This window comes from Tachyglossus aculeatus, chromosome 5, assembly GCF_015852505.1.
Source record: "Tachyglossus aculeatus isolate mTacAcu1 chromosome 5, mTacAcu1.pri, whole genome shotgun sequence".
NCBI classification, from domain to species: Eukaryota; Metazoa; Chordata; class Mammalia; order Monotremata; family Tachyglossidae; genus Tachyglossus; species Tachyglossus aculeatus.
In genome coordinates, this window is record NC_052070.1 from 85,401,852 (window position 1) to 85,421,891 (window position 20,040).

General features: G+C 43.0%; 1 protein-coding gene across 1 annotated transcript in view; it reads left to right on the plus strand.

The window, feature by feature from the left end:
• ATP6V1B2 (ATPase H+ transporting V1 subunit B2) overlaps positions 1-20,040 on the plus strand; it is a 29,875-nt gene that overhangs the window by 7,761 nt on the left and 2,074 nt on the right. The window contains exons 2-12 of the mRNA XM_038746296.1: positions 5,658-5,713; positions 7,605-7,703; positions 9,278-9,371; positions 9,527-9,604; positions 9,999-10,138; positions 11,266-11,367; positions 12,289-12,386; positions 12,753-12,876; positions 16,326-16,476; positions 17,473-17,555; positions 18,114-18,218. Coding sequence (XP_038602224.1) covers positions 5,658-5,713; positions 7,605-7,703; positions 9,278-9,371; positions 9,527-9,604; positions 9,999-10,138; positions 11,266-11,367; positions 12,289-12,386; positions 12,753-12,876; positions 16,326-16,476; positions 17,473-17,555; positions 18,114-18,218 — 1,130 coding nt within the window. The remainder of the gene's footprint in view (positions 1-5,657; positions 5,714-7,604; positions 7,704-9,277; positions 9,372-9,526; positions 9,605-9,998; positions 10,139-11,265; positions 11,368-12,288; positions 12,387-12,752; positions 12,877-16,325; positions 16,477-17,472; positions 17,556-18,113; positions 18,219-20,040) is intronic.

Here is a 20,040-nt window from a genome sequence, read left to right on the forward strand (position 1 = left end):
CACAGTAAGCGCTCAATAAATACGATTGAATGAATGAATGCCAACAGCTCCCTCAGCACGTTTATATGTGTCACACTCTCTCGCTCGCTATATATACACACATATATATATATATATATAAAGTTAAAGCTATCAATAAATGTTTAGTAAATGGCAAGTAATGCTTGAATTTTCCTCTTTTAGTAAATTTTGTTTCAGTGTCTAGTTTTAATCACTTGCTACCATAACCCCCTGTGGCCCTTATAGAGCCATCTTATATACTATTATATATTACTATTACTTATGCCTACCTGTACCTTGTCTCCTTCTGCTAGACTATAAGATCCTTGAGGGCATGGATCATGTCTTCTAAAGCTTGTAGACTGTAAACTCCTTGTGGACAGGGACCGTGTCTACCAAATCTCTGCTATTGTACATTGCTCTGCACACAGTAAGTGCTCAATAAATACGATCGATTATATAGTGTGTACGGTGCCCTGCGTACGGCAGTCGTCTTAAACTTTTCCATTTGAAAAAGATGCCGGGTCAACAGGATTTATTGTGACTATATCCTAATTGATATCTAAGTGTATCTCCATGTGGCAGAAAGAGATGCCCAGCTTTTAAATTGAATTTTAAAAATCGGGTTGGGGCAGGAAGATGGGCTAATGATCGTCACAGCAGCCAAGCGAAAGAAATCATCCTTGTTTCTGACCTCTCAGCCTCTTGTCTCTCCCCACTCCAGTCCGTACTTCACTCTGCTGCCCAAATCATTTTTCCGAAGAAATATTAAGTCCACGCCACTCCACTCTTCCAATGGCTGCCCATCCACCTCCGCTTCAAACAGAAACTCCTTACCATCAGCTTTAAAGGACTCAATCAGCTAGCCTCTTCCTATCTTACCTTGCTACTCTTTTTCTACTACCCGCACACTTCATTCCTCCAATGCCAAGCTTCTCACTATGCCTCGATCTTGCCTGTCCCTCTGCCGACCGCTTGCCCAAATCCTGCCTCTGGCCTGGAATTCCCTCCTCAATTCCAACTGACAATTTCTCACCCCCACTTCAAAGCCTTATTGAAGGTACATCTCCTCCAAGAGGCCTTCCCAGACTAAGCCCCCCATTTCTTCTTCTCCCATTCCCTTCTGTGACACCCTGACATGCTCCCCTTGGTCTTCCCCTTCCCAGCTCCACAACACTTACGTACATATCTGTAATTTATTTGTATTGATGTCTCTCCCCCCCACCCCCAAACCTAAGCTCCTTGTGGGCAGGGAATGTGTTTATTGATGTATCATACTCTCCCAAGCATTTAATACAGTGCTGTGCGAACAGTAAGCACTCAATAAATACAGTTCAATGAATGGGGAAAAAAATTACATGTTTACACTAGATGATTCCTCTCCTCTCTTTAACTTTGATTTAATCCTGAAGACAAAGACTGTTCACTTTGTGGGTTTTTGTTTTGTGTTTTTTTTTTTTTTTAAACTCAGGGGCAGAAGACTGAGTTTTTAGTTGGAGACGAAACATGATTTTGAACTGGAAATCTCAGAACTGAGGTTTGGTTAAGTAACTTTGTAGCCTCTCATATGGTAACAAATAATGAAGTAAGTGTAGCATAAATAACAGTAATAGTTGAGGGTTCAGGACCGATTTCAAAGGGGTAGATAGATATTCTCTTGTGAAAGAGACGAGTTATTCAGGATTACTGTAGGACTCTGTTGGCTAATAAGGCAGAAAAGCTAAGAAGGTAGTTCTTACATTGTGCAAGTGTTGTAATTGTTGAGTTTCCCTTTTTGGCTATTTCACAACCTTCAGTGGCGATATTGTAACTGGAAAAATAATGTGGGGTTGTGGGGGAAGGGAATGTCCTCTGACCAGAATGAAGTTTCTGTGAAGCTTGAGTGGATTTGATTTTTAGTTTTACACTGAAAATGTTTGTTCTTGAGGATTAGGATCGAAGCTTTTGATAAAAGCTGCCCCTGCTATACATCGTTCTGATTGTGAAATTCCTAGTGGAGGGTAGGGTTGTTGTTTTTTTCCTCCCTCACTGATAAAGTGTGGGGGTGTTTCTTGATCCTTGTATTATATTTTCAGGGGGAAACACCCCTGTGAGCATATGTTTAAACTGATGACTTTGGGAAGGTACCAGTCATGAAGAAATATGGTTAAACAATATTTCAAGTAAAAATCTATTAATTCTGACCTTCTCTGCTCTTCCTAGTGTGTAGATTACAGAAAACATCTATCTTCTCCTTGGAGACATAAACCGTTGGGAAGAAATGCGCAAAGGTTAACTAGAGCTGTTCCATCAAGTGTTTGGGAGCAGTTTGTAGATTTTCACATTGCAAGCAAACTCAAACCTAATCTCCCCTCCCCAAGACATTTTAGACTCCTATTTAGAGGAGATTTGTGATTTTTCTTATCCTTTTAGTTTCTGTATAAATCTAATTTAGACTAAGCAAGAGTGATAGGCTTCCTGATCTGACTAGTATCTACCTGATATTTTATCTGAGTAGTGAAAAGGGACCCTTCTTGAGCCAATGGTAAAATTAGTAAGTGAAAGAGAGATTGGTGCCAAATTAATACTGTCCATATACCCACCTTTTTTTTCCCACAAACTTAAAATTAGACACAAACTGAAAAGTTTAAAGACTGTGTAACGACCTACCAATTCTGCTTCAGATAAGTACTTTATTATGGCGTTTGTTAAACGCTTACTATGTGTCAAGCGCTGTTCTGAGCACTGGGGTAGATAGAAGTTAGGTCGGACACAGTCCCTGTCCCATTTGGGAAAGCAACTTCCAAAATGACCAGCCCATCAGCCTTCCAGTTACAGTAGAAACTTGATGGAAATAGCTTCTCGTTCTGTCATATGGTGTGTGGTTTGCCAGAGGTAAATGGTGGTTTATAAGACTGCGTGTATTTTGCAAGATTATTTTTTTCCCCTGTTATCTTTAATGCCTCATGTGAGTTTTCTTTGACACCCTGTACCCTGCTTTTATGTTCTGAGAGTGGATAGCTTTCATATGCTCACTATTTCCAGGGAGGAAAAAAAACCATGATTAATGATCTCTCTCTTGGTCACATTTTTTTCTTATGACCAGTTAAATCTTGTGACATGCTTCCTATATTGACATAGATTAAATGAGGCTGGGTTTTGAGCAAGAGGTCTTGGAGTAAGTATCTGTGGAGTAAGAAAAAGGGGAAACAGTTCTAGGAGAACAAGTAAAACCACAGAAAGATCTCTGAAAATCTGAAGTGTTGGGTTTTCAGGCTAGAACTCTGAGTATAATTTGCTTTCAGACTTTACTAAATTAAGGCAGATGTAGATTTTTTTTTTAATGGAATTTGGTAAATGCTTACTATGTGCCAGGCATTATGCTAGGTACAAGATAATCAGATTGGACACAATTCTTGTCCCACTTGGGGTTCACAGCCTTACTCCCTATGGTACAGATGAGGTAACTGATGCCCAGTGGAGTGATTTGCCCAGAGTCACCTAGCAGGCACATGATGTAGCTAGGATTAGAATCAATCAATCAATCAATCGTATTTATTGAGCGCTTACTGTGTGCAGAGCACTGTACTAAGCGCTTGGGAAGTACAGTCCTCCGACTCCTAGGCCAGTGCTCTTTCCACTGGGCCAAGCTGCGTCTCCCACCTGCTTCCCAGTTAGTTCAAAGGCATTTGAAAATTTTAACACATTTTTTGATCCAAGTTCTAGTGTCACTCAGTTGAAATTGAGCCCAGGGTTTTTAAAAAGGTAGGCAGTTATTGTTCCTATTTTCTCAAGAGCTTTGGGGGAACGCTAATCCCTGTGTAAACATGCCTTCCTTAGAGACAATAGGTGTACTTTCTCTAATCTTGTGACCTAATGCATTGAGTACTTTTAGAGACAATTACATTTTAGCACCACTTGACTTAACATTTAGACTTAATCTCAGGCACTTCAAGTATTGATTCAAACATCAGCTTCTAATGTTCTGCAGTTGTCCCAGGCTTGTTGCTAGTTGAAACGTTATAATAAATGAAGCAAGTTTCCAGGCCCTTTGTACTCTGAAATCTCCCAGATGTAAAGATTAATACTGGATTTCTTTGCCCATAAATGTCTGTTTGTAAATGAGAAAAACTGGGCCTAATTTGTTTAGGACCTGTGAAGAACTGAGGCAAGTCATGGAAATTACATCAAGCCTAATGGAAACTTGTTGAAGTGTTTATTTTGGTACTGCTCTTATGAGGCTTACTTACCCCGTTACACTGCGAAGTTTGATGGCCAGAATGACAAGAGTTCTCTTTTTCTTTATGCAGACAAGCTTCCCAGCCGTTCTCTTCACTCAGCTGTCTTTGTACTGCCCAAATTGTGGAGATGAACTTTGTTCTTTGCCTTGCAGCTGTAGCCTGTATCCTCAAATACAAAGGACATCAGCGAAGATCCAAAGCGTTTTTCTAGACTGTAGTCTAGACTCTAGAGTGTGAGCTCTTTGTGGGTAGGGAATGTGTTTGATGTTATATTGTACCTCTAGGAGTTGCCCATCCACCTCTACATCAAACAGAAACCCCTTACTTAGGCTTTAAAGCACTCAGTCTCTTAACTCCCTGATTTCCTATTATAGCCCAGCCTGCCCACTTCAATCCTCTGATGCCAACCTATTCACTACACCTTGACCTCTCTGTCTTGATGCTTCACCCCCTCACTCATGTCATTCCTCTGGCCTGGAGCACCCTCCCTCTTCATAGCAGACAGACCATCGCTCTCCCCACCTTCAAAGCCTTATCCAAGAGGCCTTTCTTGACTAACCCTCATCTCCTTGTCTCTTACTCCCTTCTGTGTTGCCCCTGCACATGGATTTTCACCCTGTATACATCCCTCCCTCAGCCCCACAGCAGTTACATCCATATCCGTTATTTACTTATGTTGATGTCCGTCTCCCCCTCTAGACTGTAAGCTCGTTGTAGGCAGGGATCGTGTCTGCCAACTCTGTTGTATTGTACTTTCCCAAGCTCTTTAGTCCAGTGCTCTGCACACCGAAAACGCTCAGATATGATTGGTCCTGTTCTGGTAAAATTCATTCATTCAATCGTATTTATTGAGCGCTTACTGCGTGCAGAGCACTGTCCTAAGCGCTTGGGAAGTACAAGTTGGCAACATATAGAGACGGTCCCTACCCAACAGCGGGCTCAGTCTAGAAGAATGTGTAGAATGTGTCTTCCCTCTGAGATTTAGCATTAGGGAACATTAATCTGATAATGTGAGCCTGTATGGGTGTGGGATGGAACACTGTTGGGAAAAACAGCTTGTCTCACAGCTTTGGACACCATGAATATGTCTGTGAGTTTTCCTTTATGTGGAGTTTTGCAGGAATTAGACTTTGGCATTTTAGGAGAGCTGAGTGTATTTGCAAAAAGTGGCCTACCTTGCTTTGGGAAAGTTGCCTTGGGAGAGCAATAGTTGTGTGTTTTGTTTTTTTTTTAAACCCACCAGTCATCTTCTAGACTGTGAGCCCATTGTTGGGTAGGGACCGTCTCTATATGTTGCCGATTTGTACTTCCATAGCACTTAGTACAGTGCTCTGCACACAGCGCTCAGTAAATACTATTGAATGAATAACAGAGGGAATTTGCTGTCTGACTGAAACCTTGTGAAATAAAGCTCACCTCTGTGTTTATCCTTTCCAGCATACAAGACGGTATCAGGCGTCAATGGTCCATTGGTAATCTTGGATCATGTCAAGGTAAGTAGTACTCCCATCATGTGATATTTTGACTAAGTTTAAATCTAATTTAGACAGTAACTCAGTGTTTAATAATACATTATGAAATCATCTGCTCTAGATGTACGTATAATTACCTTCTATTTCGTGGGATTGTGTTCCTGAACATCGTATTCATAAACTCACATCACAGAATGCATGGCTTGATTTGGTGTCACGCACCAAGCTTCTCATCACACTGCATCCAGACAGATGTTGTGAGAAGAATGTTTTGTGATTTCTTAATAGTACTTTATCCAAAGCCCATTATAGAAGAACTGACTGTAAAATAAAAGTAGAAAACCGTTGGTTATAGAGGTGCTTGTTGAAACATGCCCTGAAAATAGATCTGACAGTCTTGATGGAAAAAATGATTAGTGTTTCCAGTGAGTTTTAGTTTTCCTTGAACATAAAACCTCAGTTCCTCTTCAAAGTGGTACACAGGAATGCTTCTCATGTACATTTTCTGCTTTGCTTTGAACTGAGAAATTGGGGTTCTTAAGTGACCATATTTTCTATTTAAATTTTAAATCAAATTATGGAAGAGACCTTTCCAAAGACCAGAAAATATTCTTTAAAATCAGTTGTGGTATGTGAAGTACTTGTATGAACATTAACTCAGTTTCTACTTGGTATGCTTTGAGGTATAGTTCTTAATAAGAAGAGACTCTAAACTAACTTCTGTATGCTAGGTACAACCCCCGCACCCCTCCTTTTTTTTAATTCTCCACAGCTTATATGTAAAATTTTTGAAATAAATGTAAATCATTCTTCAGGGCTGTTGTCAGTAGAAACCTGTTATTTGTAAATTGGCTTAGCCTAGTACAATCAGATGTACAAAACCTGCCCTTAACTCCTGTTCATGATGATTAATTTTGTAATTTCATTAACAGTAATAATGTTAATTATGGTACTTCTTAAGTGCTTGCTATGTGCCAAGCACTGCTCTAAGCTCTGAGGTAGATACAAGTTAATCAGTTTGGACAGCAGTCCCTGTCCCACATGGGGCTCCCAGTTTTAATCCCCATTTTACAGATGCAATAAGTGAGGCCCAGAGAAGTTAAGTGACTTGTAAAGGGTTATACAGCATATATGTGGCGGAGCTGGGATTAGAACCCAGATCCTTTTGGCCCCCAGGCCTGTACTCTACCTACTAAGCCAAGTTCTTCTCATTATTTTTGACACCTAGCTATCCTGCTAAGTTTTGTGATAGCATTATTGGCAGAGGTGAGGTTTAAGTGCTTAATTGTTTATTTGCATAATAAATAACATTTTAAAAAAATGTTGAAGGCAGGCTGAGACTGAGTCCTGCTCAGACTCAGGCTGTTGGGGACGAGTGTGAAGTTGAATCCTTAATATTCCCTCCTTACTTGTTCCTCCAGCCTCTAAAAAGGCGACATGCTAAGAGTGGCCCTCTTTTCCACTCCGTGACCAGTACTTCTAGTGAAGGGGATACCTGGTTCCCATTTTCTGCTCCTGGGGGAGGGGGGTTAGTGAGGTGCCCTGCCCCTCACTCCCATGGACTTATGCTGGTGAGAAATGAGACTCACATACTTCCTGGTGAAACAGGTCACTTGCCCACACCCACATCAGCTACTGCCCCTTTTGTCCAGCAAAATACAAATGGTCTTTTCAGCTGGTTGGTTCTTGTCTTCCTCTTTTGAGGCATTGGCAGGTGTGCAGTTCTAGGCTTATCTGACAGCCAGCCAGTGTTTTTTGCCTACAGTTTAAATAGGTATGTCATGTAGCGATTAAATTGCTTGAAGGTAGGAACCGTATGTAGAGTAAGCTTGGAATACCACACACTTGTAGTAGTTGCTGTGAATTATTGTTTTTCAGTGTGCTTTATTGCCGTCATCTGTTTTTGGTTTAGTTTCCCAGGTATGCCGAAATTGTTCACTTGACACTTCCTGATGGCACAAAGAGAAGCGGACAGGTTCTAGAAGTTAGTGGCACTAAAGCAGTAGTTCAGGTAAGTTGTAATCAGTGCTGTCCCCATCTGTCCAGCTTTCACCCTGTGAAGAATCTCTGGGCTTGTTAAATGTCGATGTCTGTTTTCTATTAGTAAAGACCGGTACCTGCCATTTCATGAGATATTTGCTCTTAGCAAATATCAGTCACCTGTGTTCTTAATTCTGTGGCTGACTGTAAAATTCTAGTAGATAAACTGGAGCTGATATAGTGTCACAGTGGTAGTTCACAGGTAGTGGACCCATAGGAATGAATTACATACAAGGGCGTTAAATTGACCTTCCCTTCAGTTTCTCTTAAAAGTTAGCTCTTCGATCTGGTTAGTGTTAAGCTGACTCCACCTAACATCAGTTTTAAGCTCTGGCCCACCACGGAAGTGCTTTTCATGATTTCCGTGATTAGTGTTTTTAAAGCACCTACTCTGCGTGCAATGCACTGTACTAAAGGTGAAAAGGTTTCTCAGAAGAGAATTAAAGATGGTTCCTGGCACCCAAGGGGTATGTTGGTGACAGACACATAAGGAGAGGTGAAACAAGGACCACGATGAGTATGTAAGAACAGCAGAATATTGTGATTAAAAGAAGCGTTTGGTACTCCTCCCTGCCCAGGCGGAACCGTTCAGGGGCCAGTAGCCATCCTGTCTCCTTAAGTGTGGAAGGCCCACTGCTGTTCGTGCCACCATGCCGGGCTAAAACAGAAGAAGATGGGGCCCGATGTGGCGACTGCAGGTGTGGAGGGGGTTGGGGGTGTCCTCAGGGCCAAGGCGATTGCACTCTGAAGTTGTGGAAGCGGCCAGATTCAACATCTCCCAGATTCGCCACTTCCTCTCCACTCGAACCGCGACCTCTCTTGGCTGAAGCTCTGGTCGTATTGTGACGACACGACTGTCAGCCTCCTTACTGGCCTCCCTGCCTCCAGTCCCTCCCATCTGTCCCCTCTCCAATCCATACTACAACGGCAAGTAGCATCTTTCCAAGCCTCAAAGCCCTCCACTGCCCCTCCCCATCAAGTAAAAACTCTACACAGTTAGCATCAAGGCTTTTCACCAGTTCACCCCTCCTTTTATATCTGCCGTCTTTACGCGCCCCTCCCCAACCTGCTTCCCTCTTTCCTTCTGAGTGTCTGTTGACTGTACCTCTACTTCCATTTCTTTCCCCCACAACCCTCCCCGTAGTCAAGGCTCTCCTCATAGCCCATCATCTCCAGCTTGCCTTCTCAGCATCCCAAATTGTCATGTCACTTGATCTGTTTCTCCCGAGTGCTCAGTATGGTGCACTGCATCCAGTGAGTACCAACAAACACTCCTGCTACTTGTCCTCACCCAGCTCTGCTGTAACAAAGCAAGGACAGGGTCCAGTGATTCAGGAGAAAATTGTGGCTGAAAAAGGTACTAATATGCCTCAAAGCATTGGGGAGAAAAGGGAAATGAAGTTCATCCTTGTGGTCCTTGTTTGTTCACCAAATTGTCCAAAAAAGGTATTAAAGTGCCCCCTATGTTATTGTGCTATTCTGAGCATGGATTCCCATCCTTGTAGCGTTTCCAGTTCTTTGATTATATTCCTCCCATCCTGGTAGGTATTTGAAGGAACTTCTGGCATTGATGCCAAGAAAACCTCTTGTGAGTTTACTGGCGATATTCTTCGAACCCCAGTGTCCGAGGATATGCTTGGTATGTAGCAAGTCGCGCTTACTCATTTTATGTATTATATAAAAATATTATTTGTATATTTTATATATATAGTCTTGTCAAAATTGCCAGAGTTGGAAAGTAGCTGGATTGTCCTGTGGGTACTACTGTGATTTTTTTTTTTTTAAATATAATAGGTCGTGTCTTCAATGGATCAGGGAAACCCATTGATAGAGGCCCTGTGGTCCTGGCTGAAGATTTTCTTGACATCATGGGTATGTGCTTTTAACTCCACAGGCAGTAGATGGGATAGAGTTTTTGCTTTCTGGAATTTTGAGGGTGGAATGTGAGTGACTGCAAGTTATTCCAGTTACAACCTTCCCAAGGGATGTCTTGAAAATTAGTGTCTTAAGTATTGTAACCTTGGCTTTGAGGTAGAGGACTAGAAACCTATTTTTGCCTTGGTTTTGTGTATTGCTACAGTCCAGTGGTTTCAAGAGATACAAAATTCTGATAAAAGTACTCCCGCAGCTCAATTTGAAAAGGAGATCAATTTTGAAATAGGAATTTAAATGTAGGAGAAACAGTTTGATTTGGCTCTGACCTTTTGGTATCTGTGTGAGCAAAACCTAGGTAAGTAAAATTATTGTTCTTTTGGGAATTCATTAGGTCAACCAATCAATCCTCAGTGTCGAATCTACCCCGAGGAGATGATTCAGACTGGCATTTCTGCCATAGATGGTATGAACAGTATTGCAAGAGGACAAAAGATTCCCATTTTCTCTGCTGCTGGTTTACCACACAATGAGGTAGGTACTGGAATATATTTTTGTAGAGTGCACTTAGAGCTGTGGTTTAAAATAATTTCATAATTGTGTATTTCAAGGCTCTCTCTAGTCTTTCCGTCACATATTGCTCTAATAATTCCATTATCCCCTGGTCTTTTGTCTTCCAGTTGATTTCAGAGGCAAAAGTTATACTGTGGAGGGCTTCTTTGCCACCCTTATCTTGTCTGCTGAAATCCTTTAAAACAGAATCCAATTTTATGTGAGATCGAACTCTAGAAGGAATTGGAGAAAGGTGCATCAACCTATCAAAATGCCTGTGCCCCAAAGTAGCTTGGCCTAGTGGCTTGGGAGTCAGTGGGTCCTGGGTTTTCTCCTCCAGCTCTGCCATCTGTCAGCTGTGTGACCTTGGGCAAGTCACAGAGAAGCAGCATGGTTTAGTCAAGGTCACGGGTTCTAATCCCAGCCCTGCCACTTGTCTGCTGTGCGACCCTGGGCAAGTCACCTACTTCTCTGTGCCTGTGACCTCATCTGTAAAGTGGGGATTCAGACCATGAGTTCCACGGGGGACGGGGACCATGTCCAAACCAATTTGCTCGTGTCCACCCCAGCGCTTAGTACAGGGCGTGGCACGTAGTAAGCGCTTGATACCGTAATTATTATTGCTTACCTGTGGCTCAGTTTCCTCAGCTCTAAAATGGGGAGTAATGCTCTGAGCCCCATGTGGGACGTGGACGGTGTCCAGCCTGATTAGCTTGCATCTCCCCCACTGCTTAGAACAGTGCTTAACACATAGTAAGTGCTTAACATACCGTTATGATTATTATAATATTCAGTGTGTGCCACGGGCCTTAAGCCCCATTGGTCCAGCACTTTGGGATCCAATGCTGACGAACTTGGGCAAAGACCACACGTGGGCTGCAGCCGTGTCTGTCCGCCCGCTGGCTCGTCACACTCTGTGTCCCAGCGGAAAGGTGATAGCCGAGACGGAGCGGTGATGGCGCGGGGCCCTCCATTAGTCAGATACAGACACTGCCCCCCCAAATGATTCACAGTCTCAGGCGGGTGAGAACAGATCCCCGGGAAAAGGAAAGATCCCTAGATATTGGCAGTTAATGAGTCACGCTCTTCGCTCCCTGTAACGCAATCAGATTGCAGCACAGATCTGTCGCCAGGCTGGTTTAGTGAAGAAAGCCAAAGATGTGATGGACTACAGCGAAGAGAACTTCGCCATCGTGTTTGCAGCTATGGGGGTGAGTGCAGTCGAAGGGTTGCGGAGCGGAAGGAAAACAGCCACTTCAGGCTGTCGCGTCGATGGAGTGAATTCTGTAGTTGGATCCACAAGAGGGATCTTCTGCAATACGGCTCGTTGGGCTTGCTCATTTCAAGTTTTTAAAGTGTTCTGGAGGACCGCTGAACATGTACACAGATTGTTTTAGCACTGCTTTACTAGCTGTGGCCTCCTGCAGTGTTGCCACGCAACTAGATGGCCGCCTTTCTCCCCCCCCCCCCGAGATCTCGAGCGTGTGTCAAAATCAGATAAAGGGTTTAAAATAAATTCACCCGACTCCAGACGCAGGGGAACTCTTCTCTTTGTGAACAGTTGTAGCTACTGGCTCTTTTGGGCTGCTGCCTTAGCTTGTCTGATGAAAGAAGGAGCGTGGCCTAGTGGATCCAGCACGTGCCAACTTGTACTTCCCAAGCGCTTAGTACGGTGCTCTGCACACAGTAAGCGCTCAATAAATACGATTGATGATGATGATGATGAGTCAGCGGGACCTGGGTTCTAATTCTGGCTCTGCCCAAGTGATCTCGGATAAGTCACTTCACTTCTCTGGCCCTCAGTTCCTTCATCTGTAAAAATGGGGAGTAAGACCATTAGGCCCATATGGGACTGTCCAACCTGGTTATCTTGTACTTAACCTGGTGCTTAGTACTGTGCCTGGCACATACTGTGTACTATGTACACAGTACTATGTACTTAGTACACAGTACTACTGTACTAAGTACAGTACTTAGTACAGAGTACTTAGTACTGTGCCTGGCACTTAACAAACACTGTCTATATATTAAAAAAAAGACTTAAAATGTTAAGCCTCATCTGTCCCAGATGCAGCCTATGTGGCCCACGGTTCCTTTCCCTTCAAGTCTTGATGTGCTCAATATTTTTGTAGGTAAACATGGAGACCGCTCGCTTCTTCAAATCGGACTTCGAAGAAAATGGCTCCATGGATAATGTCTGCCTGTTTTTGAACTTAGCCAATGACCCAACGTAAGTAAAGGAGACAGTTTCTGCGGCCACCCAGGAAGGTCTGTCAGAATAGCAAGTGTCCTCAGGTCCTGCCAAGGAGGCTGGCCAGGCTGGTCCATTCTGCAGGGTTTCTTAGGTCGGGGGTGACATTTGGCAAACAATCCACCTGTGATCCTTATAGTCTTGAGAAAGTTATATAGGGGCTCTATACTGGCTTTTAGACAGAAAATTGGCTTTGCCCTCTTTTTTAGTAAAGCGTAGGAAAACACAATTCTGTAGTCTCTGGAAATGCCAGTTAACTGCTTTGGGGGTGGCCTTTTACATTTGAATGACTTTGGATTGTAATGTCATTGTTTCTTTGTTTTTGTTTTTTCAATTAAAAAAAAGCATTGAGCGTATTATCACTCCCCGTCTGGCTCTAACCACAGCAGAGTTCCTGGCCTATCAGTGTGAGAAGCATGTGTTGGTTATTCTAACAGATATGAGTTCCTATGCTGAAGCTCTGCGAGAGGTATGTTTCTGTCTTCACGGTGCCGTTCTTGAGAGCTGATATAGCACTTTGTGGGTTGATCTAGCCCTTGGCTTCTCCCTCACTTTCCCTTCTGACCATCTTTTGTTCCATTCACTGCTTATCAACACCTCCACCAGATGGGGGGATGAAAGTAGATTCAGTCCGATTTGCTACTTATCAGCCCTACATCCCTTTCTATTTTTCCCTCTACACCCACTCGCTTGGAGAACTCTTTCACTCCCTCAGCTTCAACTACCATCTCTGTGGAGATGATTTCCAAATCTCCCTCTCCAGCCCCCATCTCTCCTTCTCTGCAGTCTCACATTTCCTCCTGCCTCCAGGACATCTCTACTCGGATGCCTCACTGACACCTCAAACTTAACCTTGTCCAAAACAGAGCTCCTTATTCTCCCCGCAGACTATCCCACCGCAGTAGACAGCACCGTCATCCTAACTGTCCCACCTTGCCATTATTCTTGACTCGTCTCTCATTCATCCCATATACTCATTCTGTCACCAAATCCTACTCTGTTGTTCTGAATCCGTCCTTTTCTCTGCATCCAAACCACTACCAATCTGATCCAAACACTTATAGCTTGCCGTAACTACCGCATCAGCCTCCTCACTAACCTCTCTGCCTCCTGTCTCTCCATTCTCCAATCCATACTTTATTCTGTTGCCCAAATCATTTTTCTTAAAAAAAAAAAAAGTTGTTCACATCTCCCCACATCTGAAAAACCTCCTCTCCACCTCCACATCAAACAGAAACTTCTTAGCATCAGCTTGAAGGCACTCAGCTCACACCTCCTACTTTACCTCACTCATCTCCTAACTACAACCCAGCCTACACACTTTGTTCCTGTAATGCCAATTTATTCACTGTACTTCGGTCTTGTCTGTCTCGCTGCTGATTGCCCACGTACTCCATCTGGCCTGGAACTCCCTCCCCCTTCATAAGCCCTAAAAAAAATCACTTCTCCTCCAAAGGACCTTCTTCAGCGCCTTATTTTCCTGCAGTAGCCACCCTCCCCTCTGCACTTCCTAAGCACTTAGCTCTGTCCCCCTTAAGTACATTGATGGTCCGCAGTGTTTACGTACATATTCTTTGTCTGCCATTTTCCATATCCGTAATTTTATTTTAGTGTCTGAATCTCCCACTAGTCGGTAAGCTCCTTGTGGGCAGGAATCTTATTTACCAACTCTGTTGAATTGTACTCCACCCAGGATTTAGTGCTCTGAACCCAGTAAGTGCTCACTAAATACCACTGATTAGTAAATGGGGGGAGAAGATTAAGACAAACTTATTTTTAATATATCTCAGAAGCCTTAACTCGATGGGGGCAGTACCTCCCTACCGCCCACCAAGCTGGACTTCCTGCTTTTCTCCTCCCCGGATTCTGTCAAGGCCCAAGGGCTACCAGATGGGGCTGAAAGGCCCCAAACGATGCCTTTCTAGCCCATTAGCTCTTTGAAGCTTGTCCCTTTTTTATTTTATTGTATTATTTTTGCTCCCCCACTCAAATTGGTGGCATTTAAAATCTCTTTGCATTCTTATACTGGTGGATTTTTGTCTCCTGGGCAGTTTCACTCCCGATGAGTGGAACAGGACTGTAGAGGGGATGTGTGCATGGGGTTAGCTCCAGGTGATTGATCTCTTCTCCATCCCTGTTGGCCTGCTTCTCCTGAATTTGGTGTCCACCTGACCCACCCTCTCAGTTTTAATAAAGGAGCACCATTCCAGGCTCACTCTCCTTCGGACCCCTAAGACCAGTGACAGGGTCTGGTCCATTTAGGGGCTGAAATCCCCTTCCCTAAGCTGTGAAGGAGTGGGAGAATCTTGCTGGGATGGTGAGAACCCCCCCAGCTTCCTCTCCCCAATCCCCTAGTCTTCCAAGGCTCCACTTCACTAACAAGGAATGATCAATTGCCGGACGTTCAATGACGTAGACTCATCTCTAACTCATGTATGTGGGTCTAGGTGAGATTTGTTGTTAGTTTGGGGGTGGAGGGGAGGTGGGACATCTGACTGTCCCAATTCAGACATTCAGACATGAACTTCACCAGTGATGTAGAAAGGGAGCACGCACAATAAAAACATCAAGTTAGCAGGAGGCACTAAGCTGTTTTAGTTGAAAAAAATAATAACAGTGATGGGGATAAATTGGATGATCAAAAAGCTGAGTTGGCTAAGTGACAGGCAGGACCCTTCAGGAAAGATTCATCTAAATGATCTGATCGCCTCTGAGCTGTCAGTCAAAACTCCAGAAAGAAATCTTTTGGAACCCGTTTCCTCAAATCACCAGTTCAAAGTAAAGCAGAAGCAAAAAGGCCAAGGAAATATTGGCCATCACCAGAAAGAGCATCGAGAACAAAGGTGTAGTCTTGGCAGTAAGAGAAAAGCCATGATTTGCCTGGACAGGGATGCTTTATGCGTCTTATAAATCACATAATAGAGTTGGAGATAGTACAAAACTATCAAGGGAGATGGGATAGCTTCCCGGGTAGACTGAGGACTCTTCGATTTAAAAAGATGAACAGGATGGAAGTCTGTGGATAGGATGAAAAAGATAGTATGCACCACACCCCTCCATTAGAGGGTACTTATTTGTGCTTACAGAGCAGAGGTTTAAAATGGCAGGTGTATTTTTTCATCCACTGTGGAAGCCTGTGGAAATGATTTTTGACAAAGTTGTACAGGCAAAAAAAAAATGACAGGTTTGGAAAAATACACAGAGTGGTGGTCAATCCTGAGCTTTTAGAAGTCAAAGTTAGGAAAGGCACATATACATTCAGTCGTATTTATTGAGTGCTTACTGTGTGCAGAGTACTGTACTAAGTGCTGGGGAAGTACAAGTTGGCAATATATAAAGGTGGTCCCTACCCAATAACGGGCTCACAGTCTAGATAGTCTTAGATAGTCACATTTCTAAGTATTGAGAGTAGCCACGTAGCACCCACCAGTCAGTTGTATTTATTGAGTGCTTACTGGGAGCAGGGCACTGTACTAAGCACTTGGGACAGGACAACAACAATAAATGGACACATTCCCTGCCCACAATGAATTTATTTTATTGCCACTGTCCAGGAATGCTGAGATGAGCTGTTGTCTAACCTAGTAATGACAATATTGACGTTCTTGTGTGCACAAACACATCAGTTACAATATAAAATTGTCTGCTTTATAGCAAGTTATTTAAATGTCTGAATTGGGACAGTCAGATGTCAACAGTGGCACATTAGTCGTTCGGTTTCCAATTCAGAGCATCTATAATGCAGAATAATCATCATGAGAGCGTATCTGGAAAGGACCGTAGAGTAATCTTCCAGTTTGCTCCAGCATAAGGTAAATATCTCTAAACTTTTGTTTGGTTTGAAAGCATGGGCTTTAGTGACGATGACTCTGATGAGAGAGGCCGCTGAAATGATGCATGTTCTTGAATCGTTGGCAGGTTTCAGCAGCCAGAGAAGAGGTCCCTGGCCGTCGTGGCTTCCCAGGTTACATGTACACAGATTTAGCCACGATATATGAGCGAGCTGGCCGTGTGGAAGGCAGGAATGGCTCTATTACCCAAATCCCTATTCTCACTATGCCCAATGATGGTGAGTTCCATGATTTCTGGACCTAAAGAATAGAGTAACGTATGTTTGTTTTATTAGTTGAAGTGGAAAATAACTGCCCATTCAGCTCTGTGTATCTAGTAGTATTTGGCTCAGGCGTAACGCCGCAGAGCTGTGGGTTTATACCCACCTGTCCTAGGAATCCTACTTGACTTGTTTTAGGCCGAACTAAATATTAACTAAATATTATCAGCATCCCCCCTGCTGATAATACCACATACAGAGATTGTTTTTGCACAACCAAACGATCCGGGCAACCGAGGCCTAGTAAATTCATCTGGATAACTTGTGTTAGAAGGGCAGCTGAGTGTTTTCATTTGAATTGACTATTACATGAGATAATATTTTTTTTTTCCTGATGCTTCATTTTGTGAGTGTTGTTCTGTTGTCTCTGTTGCTAAAATGTCTTACGGGTCACAGTGAGAGACCATTGTAACTCTGTTTTATTCGATGCAGACTTTGAGTGAGAATGAATTTTGTAGCAAGGAAATGTAATACGATTCACGATATTCGCGCTTAGTACAGTGCTCTGCACACAGTAAGCGCTCAATAAATACGATTGATGATGATATCTATTAAGCACTTACTAGATAATAAGCATTTGGGTCGACACAGTAAGCGCTTAGTAAATACGGTTGAATGAATGATACGAGATAATTAGATCCAACACAGTCCCTATCATCTGCAGCATTCACAGTCTAAAAGGTAAGGAGAGCAGGAATCTTATTCCCGTTTTTACAGAAGAGGAAATAGAGGCACAGAGAAGTTAGTTAATCTGTCACACAGCAGGCCAAGGGCAGTGCTGGACCAGAACCCAAGACTCCTGATTCCCAGTCCTGTGCCAGTAAACTATGCCGCCTCTCTACAAAAAACCTTGTGAGGGGTGCTTTGAGTCTGACCCAGAACTAGCAGCCTTGCTGGAAAACATCATAACGTGAAACGTTTAGTGTAATAATAAAACCCTACTCTCTCTGTCAGATATCACACATCCCATCCCTGACTTGACTGGATATATTACAGAGGGACAGATTTACGTGGACAGGCAGTTGCACAACAGACAGGTAAGAGCCAAACTATCCAGCACTTTTAATGTTCTGAAACGGAAAAGTGCTCTCTTCATTGAACCTTTTTGTTGCCGGCCCCCCCACCCCTTTTTCTTTCCCTTTTGAAAAAGTTTTGGCTTTGAAAAGGATTATCTTTCGAGGTAGTGTGAAATGCCTATTTATAATAGGAATGGCATTCAATTAAAAGTGTATCCCTGGCTACGTAAATCTTGTTTAAATTTATTGCCTGGTAAAATAGAATGGTTTGACTCTTAAACCCCCGTTCCGTGCATTTCCATACCGTCCCTAATGTGAAATCCTATTTGCCAATGAAATCGGAGGAAGTTTTGGGTTGGCGCTCCCGTAGATATTGTCCCCCCACAACCAAGTTGTCACTGAGGTGTTTGTGCCCTTTCCTATTGGAAGAATGTTTCCCTGCTTCATGTGATACAGTGCAGGGGCACACTCGTGTCCACCTCAAGCCCAAATGAGGGCCTTGAAAGTACTGTTGCAACAGAAGTTTTAAATACTTAGTCCCATTTGCTAATGGATTTTCTGCTTCTCTTCTACCAAAAGATTTATCCTCCTATTAACGTGTTGCCGTCCTTATCACGGTTGATGAAGTCTGCTATCGGAGAGGGTATGACTAGGAAGGATCATGCCGATGTATCAAATCAGTTGGTATGTATGCCTTTCAGCTGGGTTTTTTTTCTGTTTTTAAAGAAATACTCTCCTCAGTCTTTGCTCCCTTTGCCCATCTGTACCCACCCCGAGAAAACCCCCCCAAAACCCAGACTATTAATATGCCTGAGGATTTCACCTCTGAGATTGCGCCTCAGTCATTGTCAATGGTAATTGAATGCTTACTGTGTGCCAAGCATTGAACTAAGCGCTTGGGAAAGTACAGTACAGCAGATGTGGTAGATGTGATCCCTCCCCACAAGGACCTTACAATCTTCGGGGGAGAAAAACATTAAAATAGATTAGGGACCCAGGCATAGAGTTTAAGAATATTTATCTAAGTATTATGGGTCTAATGTGTGTATCTGAATGCTTAAAGGATACAGAGCCAAGTGCGTAACTGATGCAGATGGTAGGGCAGTTAAGGAAATAAAAGACTTAATCTGGAGAGGCCTCTCAGAGTTGTGATTATAGGAGGGGTTTTTGTTCATTCATTCAGTTGTATTTATTGAGCACTTACTGTGTGCAGAGCACTGTACTAAGCGCTTTTTAAATTGAGGAGAGGGCTGTCAATCAGGGAAGCTTTTATAATAATGATGGCATTTGTTAAGTGCTTACTATGTGCGAAGCACTGTTCTAAATGCTGAATGGCTGCTGGGGAACTTACTACATATTCAGTGGGCCCAAGGCAATCTTCCTTCAGCCAGGGGCGTTAAGGTATTTCAGGACAAAAATTATTTTGCCCGTTCCATTCTTTCAAAACCCATATTAAGTTTAGCAGAAGGTTCTAAACCTCAAGCTGATGGGGCTGTTTTAAAGTTTGCTGGGTGGCTTAAAAATCCCAGAGTTTGTAGAATAAGTACACTTTTTGGGTGCATTAGAAGCATCTATACATAAAATTCGGAGCAGTGAAGATTCTCAGGGTTAGATGAATGTAAAAGGGTATATCAGAAAATGCTTTTTTCTGAGCTTAGTGTAATGTACTGGTAAACACAGTGATGCCACAAATAATTCTCACTCTGATATCATAGTTATTCCTGGAGCCAGGGGCCCTTCTGAATACGATGATAAATCTAATTAGAACCTGCATTTGAAGTCTCAGTACTAGTAGAGCTATGATGTGCATCTAGCTTTACTTCTATTTATTCTGATGACTTGACACCTGTCCACATGTTTTGTTTTGTTGTCTGTCTCCCCCGTCTAGACTGTGAGCCCATTGTTGGGTAGGAACCGTCTCTATATGTTGCCAACTTGTACTTCCCAAGCGCTTAGTACAGTGCTCTGCACACAGTAAGCGCTCAATAAATATGAATGGATGAATGAAAGTGCATCTAGCTTTACTATTTATTCTGATGACTTGACACCTGTCCACATGTTTTGTTTTGTTGTCTGTTTCCCCCTTCTAGACTGTGAGCCCGTTGTTGGGTAGGAACCGTCTCTGTATGTTGCCAACTTGTACTTCCCAAGCGCTTAGTACAGTGCTCTGCACACAGTAAGCGCTCAATAAATATGAATGAATGTGCATCTAGCTTTATTTCTATTTATTCTGATGACTTGACTCCTGTCCACATGTTTTGTTTTGTTGTCTGTTTCCCCCTTCTAGACTGTGAGCCCGTTGTTGGGTAGGAACCGTCTCTGTATGTTGCCAACTTGTACTTCCCAAGCGCTTAGTACAGTGCTCTGCACTCAGTAAACGCTCAATAAATACGAATGAGTGAATGAGTGAATTAGGGCTGCATTGCCTTGAATAAGCTAACATATTTTCCCAAGGCAAAATTTGAAATGATTCTGACTCTTCCGATTTTTAGGAATGCTTACTCCG